This window comes from Cupressus sempervirens, chromosome 9 (assembly GCF_028749045.1).
Source record: "Cupressus sempervirens isolate cs-2001-9-10 chromosome 9, ASM2874904v1, whole genome shotgun sequence".
Classification (NCBI taxonomy): domain Eukaryota; kingdom Viridiplantae; phylum Streptophyta; class Pinopsida; order Cupressales; family Cupressaceae; genus Cupressus; species Cupressus sempervirens.
This window is the reverse complement of record NC_143126.1, coordinates 209391150-209397187: the sequence shown is the minus strand read 5'-3', so window position 1 is coordinate 209397187 and position 6038 is coordinate 209391150. Positions and strand designations below refer to the sequence as shown.

Below are 6038 nucleotides of genomic sequence, written 5' to 3'. Positions count from 1 at the left end.
TCAAATCATTTTAATATAGAAACATCAAAGCAATAACTAACATATTTTCCTGTTTTCTTAAAAGGTTTCTATAGAATCCCAATTCTTACCCAGCATTGGAAAATCTGATGTCTTCTCTCACATTATTCCTGCCCAATAGGTATGTACTATTTTTTGGTGCGTTCTTTCATTTTTTAATTTTCATATTTTATTACATTTCCCTCCCCTTTCCAATGGAACCAAAAAGCATGATTTGTCCAGTAAGATACTCAAAATTATGAAAGGAAGTAACTAAGCCCTCTCTGTAGTATTCAATAGGCTCAAACAGAATTTCAGTTTGTGCCATCTCAAACAAGATAGAATACTACATACCAGGCTGGGTATATGTCCAAGATAACTGTGTTTGCATCTGAGTGCATATCCACTTCAACACTCTCAATAGTTTCTAGTTAGACTGAAAATTGGTTAAAGCATGAGTCAAAGAAAAAGCAACAAAGGTGTACTGTGATGAATAGATTACTTTAATAATGTTGCCATTCCATGCAGTTGTGCTTGGCTTGAATGAAGACATATACAAGAAAATTATGTCATGAATATTTCAAACTCAGAGAAGTTACAGACGAAAACTGTTTTCCACTTGCGAATAACTATACGCGAAACATGAATAGGAAACAAAACTGTTGAAGCAACAAACTGCATGCTGTTGCATGTTTAAACACGTCCTTGACCGAACACCATATTGCAAGTTGATGGGAAAGTTATTTTTACAAGATATGAGATCAAAGAAAGAATAATAAATACCAACCCTTAACAGATGCCTCAAAAATAATAACTCCAGCGGCCTCAGGTACTAGGTTCTGTTCAAAATATATCCACGTCTTCTTTTTAAATGAATGATATAATAGGCAGATATAATATGAAATACATGTGAAAAAAAATGTGGAATATATTTGAAAAAATTACCGCTTCCAAGTGATTCATAAGAACTCCATGAGTTTCAAACAAGTATAAATATAGACAGTTTCTGAACTTCTCAATCTAATTGTATCTGATCTCGGATCCATTTAGTAGCAACCCACTTTTCTCCTCTGATTACTGGACAGCTTCCATGCAAGGATGTCTGAAAATCATACAGAACATGTGCAAGAAATCAAGAGATTTGTTTAGCAAATAAATACATGATGCAGCCAACAAAACAAATTCGTTCATTCAAGAAGTTAGTAAAATAAATAATTAGCATTAAATCACAAAAAGGCTATTTTGAGAAATTCAAAAAGTAAATCATAAAGCAACAATGAAGCATTGCAACAACTTAAGAGTTCTTAGGAACCAAATATTCATTTGAATAAAATCTATGTTCCACCACCCGTCTTCGATGTGAAGAAAAGTGGAGATACAAAAAGGGGATGACTAGAAATTCAGGCTGAATTTTAGGAAAAAGGGAACTCGGAGGAATGTGCCCAGTTACATACACAACCCCGTGGATTCTGAAAAACATGAGTAAATCTTCAATTCTTGTTTGAGGACACCCATTTTCAGTTAACACTGAAAGTACAAACTTCAAGTTGATACAAGAATTATTTTCATTGTTATTAACCTTAGTTACCAATTCGGATGCTGATGAGGATGCGGGAAGCGGGCACCAGATGTGTGAATTGTTTTTGGGTGGGATGCAGATGCATATGGTTGAGTGTGTGTGTGTGTGTGTGTGTGTGTGTGTGTGTGTGTGTGTGTGTGTACGTGTGTGTGCGTGCATGCGTGCAAAGAAATGAAAAAATCATAAATAAAGTTCTCATTGTTGGAAACATCTCTTTCTGGCACTTGGGTGGAAATCTTTAATCCAATAAAATTTATGAAAAATTTTGGCCACAAAGGTTTATATTTGTTCTTTAGTACTGACAATATAGTTTACTGTGGCAAATGTTTCTTCCGATAGTCAATTATCACTAATATAGCCAGACTTATGATTTAGTAGCTGAAACAGAAGCTAAAAGTTTAAAATGGCTCTACCTCGAAATTGGAGGATTGGAAAACGACTAAATACCAGAAGTCAAAAATTAATAATTAGATCGTGGGAGTCAATAAATGTCGCTTCCTTGAGCACAATTTTTTGAAATCTCATGTGGCTATGCCGTGAGTAGGATACAGGAAAGAAAATGAAGATGCCGACAAAATGGGCATCAAGCTATTGCATGCTTGAAGGTCTGAGACTTCAGTTCTATGATTGAAGACAATAAAAAGCCATCCCTGAGGATATATGAATTCTTTGTTGAATCGAGCCCTATTGCCAGCATGGAAGATTCAGAATCATTAAAATTTGGTGTGAAGGTTATGTACAGATACATGGGAGTTTGGATTAAAGGCAGTTTAATAATTATGTGTACAGCCACGTGTGAAAGGAACTGAACACCTATATGGGATACACTGTGGTCAAATTCAGTTGCTGGACATGGGTAAGTTCATCATTGGAAAGAACACAGAAAAAGGTATACATGGGCAGCTCCCAGGCACCTCTGAGAGACATGGATGCATCCAGCTGGCCCGGAATGGCATCCAGACGCATCTGCTCCGGAATCCACCTCCAATCTTATCTGCCTCCACCGCTGGCTCAGAGGAGGCACGAATCGGTATCTAAGCTATTAAGTATTAAAATAACCAAGGAAGTTTCCAATCAAATAAGCTCCCTGCCCCAGTTTACTTTATATTTTCAGTAGTTTGTCATCTAGCACCAATCATTTAGTAGAGATCATCAAGTCTCTTGGTAACAATGTTATCAATTTTATAAGATGAAATTGCTTTGAGAAAATTTAGTTTAATGAATTCCTTTGTCAAAGGTGAAACACCATGCCCTCATGAAACACTTCAACCAGACACAATCATTTGTCTGAATGCTAAATTGAATACGAAGGACTGCCAACTGCATAATAGTATTCCACTTTATGAGAAATGACTTTTAATGAACAAAGAAATGATGGTATGAATGCATTAGTAGACAAAAGTTTAAATACAAACTAGAATAAGAAAGTAAATTTAAGAACTCGTGAATTTGTAATCAACATTTTACAGATCATGTATAATGTTACATTGAGATGGTAACAAACATTAATATTAAACTTGATTATCTTATGAAAACTAAGTGCTTTTGAATCAATCCTAGATACTAGGAGATATCTGAAAAGAGTGAAAAATACAAAAATTACTGATGAAAAAGTATATTCTTTCAATCATCAGCAAAAGGGCTCAAAAAGAGTAACAAATGATGCAACCAAACCTTACTGTCTTTGGAAAATAGTGATAGTTCAACACTACTCCAATGCTGAAGGAATGAGAATCATGGAAGTTGCTAAATGTTGATTCAGACAGAAGACCAAAGCTGAACTTCCCTCTATTGCAACCTTTAGGTGATAACAAAACCTAACTTGAGGTTTAACAAATTTCCTTTGGGATAGAATGATACAAAATGTCCCAAATGAGAATTTTCAAAATAAGCTTTAGCTAACTGGTACAGCATGCATAAGAAGGGCTTTTGGTTTCATTCATTTTCTCCTATCAAGGTGCAATAGGATATTTAAATTATTTTTAATGTTTCTTGTCATTGCAATCTTCTTAGACACGTGTACCACAACAATGATGGAAAATCAAGTAAGCCATACAGGACCTATGGTTCTTAACATCTTATACCATGGCTATGTTCATCTTGTTAATGTTTTAGCATCAGTAGAAGTAAAACATTGATTATTTGATATATTAATCTGTGTTTATGTTTTTCAGATAAATTGTTATTGTTGATTCTTATATATATAATATATATTATATATGTAATATAATATATATTATATATTATGCATTATATATCTTATATATATAATATATATGATATATGTAATATAATATGTATTATATATATTATGCATTATATATTATTATATAATAATATAATTATATTATATTATATTACATATATGGTTAATATATTAAATATTATATATATAAGATGAGATATGCATATAGTTATTTATAAACTAAATGGTGATTAACTATAGAGACATGTCTCTTGAAGAGACATTTCTCCTCCTCTCATATTATACATATATGAGATTCAAATCTGCATTTGAAAATCATCAATTACAATGGAAATGAAAGTACATTTGCAAAAACGCTCTAAGATATTTCAACATGGTATCAGAGCAAGACTGCATATGTAATGAAATAAATAAATAATATAATATCAAAAGTTGGAATTGGTTGGGATTCATTAAAATTGCCAATCTCAAAGATCCATAGAAAATTGTGATGCAGTTGGTGTAGGCAGAAGTCGCTAGACTTTGAAGTACATCTTCGTAGGTAATGGTTTTCGCTATTCTCTGCAAATATTAAACAGTGCAGAGCAAGAAATGCTAAGCCGCATCAAAACAAAGGACACGTGACCCCATTGGAAGAATAATATGGCAGAGTCTTATCAAGGAAAAGACCGATTGCAGATATGGCATAACAAAGGAAGACTAATTGAATGTTTTATGAGCTATATGGCAGTAACTAGGCATAGAATTTTAAATAAAACACTGGGAGTCACATTATTGTTTAAGGGTGAGAATAAACAGTCTAAGCAAATTACTTGATATAAGGCTCCTAAACAATTTGAACCATTGGTGATTGAGTATTATACAGGCTTGTGTTTAGACAATATACACTGGAATCTTAAGCGTTTGAAAATGCACGGTATTTATAGTCTATGCCTATACACTTTAACAAATGCATCCTCCCCCTGAAGGAAATTGTTTCATTTCTTTCAACCACGGATGCATGGCACACAGCTTGAGTTGTCATGAGAAATGTGTTGACAATCTTGAAAGAGATTGATGAAGATTGGTGAAAATTGTTGGATGGAAAATAAAGAAAAGCAAGCATCATATTTTGGACAACTCACTCTACTCTCAGTAGCATTAGATTTCTTTTGAACTATAAGCAAAGGTCTCTATTAGGAAATAAGATATGAACGAGACAATAAATTTATCAATAACACGAGTGAACAAGTCTGATATTTTACTTCCAAATAAGAAAATGGTGACATCTCGACAAACCTAAAATATCTGTCGCCAAATCGCCAAGCTAAGTTAAGAAGATCACGAAATAGAAAAATTCTTTATTTTGCAAAACTTCACTCGCCACTTCACCAATGACCCTCGTAAGCCTCCCTAGGATGTGTGCACCCCCTATGAGACCTATTGCGACTCGGAAGGCTCCATGGCTCCAAAGGTCTTTCAGAGGTTTCTCAATGAACACGATGCCATTGTAAATGGTGCACAATAGGTGAAGGAGATGCTTTGAGAGCCGGCTAGGGATAACATTAAAACTTAAAATATAAAGTCAGGGATAACACTGCGAAACCAAACTGGTGGATATCAACTACAAGCCAAAGTCATCAATTGGCAGAACAACAACACCTATTATAGGGAGGCAGTTTCATGGAGCATTATATAATCAAGCGTGATAGACTCTTCTCTATAAGTATAAGAAGCAACTAAAGGAGGAACGTTGAGCACCAATAGAAACTCAAGCCTTGGTTATTTGGACACCGAGAACTATAAAAATTTTAAGACATACGAATAAAGAGCCCGCCTCAATATGGACAAGGAAGAAATATAAAACATTTGACACATATTAAAAACTAAGATGTTCGTAAATGGTCAAGAGATACGAACAAAGAGTATCGACACTAATTTCACATGTATGGGTGACTCATCGCAAATCAAGTGGGAAGTAAATAACGTTGATGTGGTATAACCACCAAGGTACACGTGGATGGAGAAAGGTAAAGTCAGGTATTGTTATACTTGTTTGGTATATATCATTATATTTAATTAAATTTAATTTAGAAAGATAGCATCATTGTATTCCTTTATGAATATATATGATGAAGAATTATATATATTTTATTAGTTAAAAGGACATATAATTTTTATTAGAATAATAACATTAATTTTGATTATTATCATTACAATCATTCATTTTTAATTTGTATATTATGGTGAGATAATATAAACCTAAATATGTGATCT

The 6038-nt window shown here is 33.5% G+C and overlaps 1 protein-coding gene across 1 annotated transcript in view; it reads right to left on the bottom strand.

Annotated features, from left to right (window-relative positions):
- Positions 1–479: 479 nt before the first annotated feature.
- Positions 480–6038, bottom strand: part of LOC149538231 (2-oxoglutarate (2OG) and Fe(II)-dependent oxygenase superfamily protein) — a 112801-nt gene continuing 107242 nt past the window's right edge. The window contains exons 8-9 of the mRNA XM_089799608.1: positions 943–1099; positions 480–836 (exon numbers count right to left, since the gene is read on the bottom strand). Of these exons, the coding sequence (XP_089655734.1) occupies positions 1013–1099 (87 nt within the window). The 3' untranslated portion in view covers positions 480–836; positions 943–1012. The remainder of the gene's footprint in view (positions 837–942; positions 1100–6038) is intronic.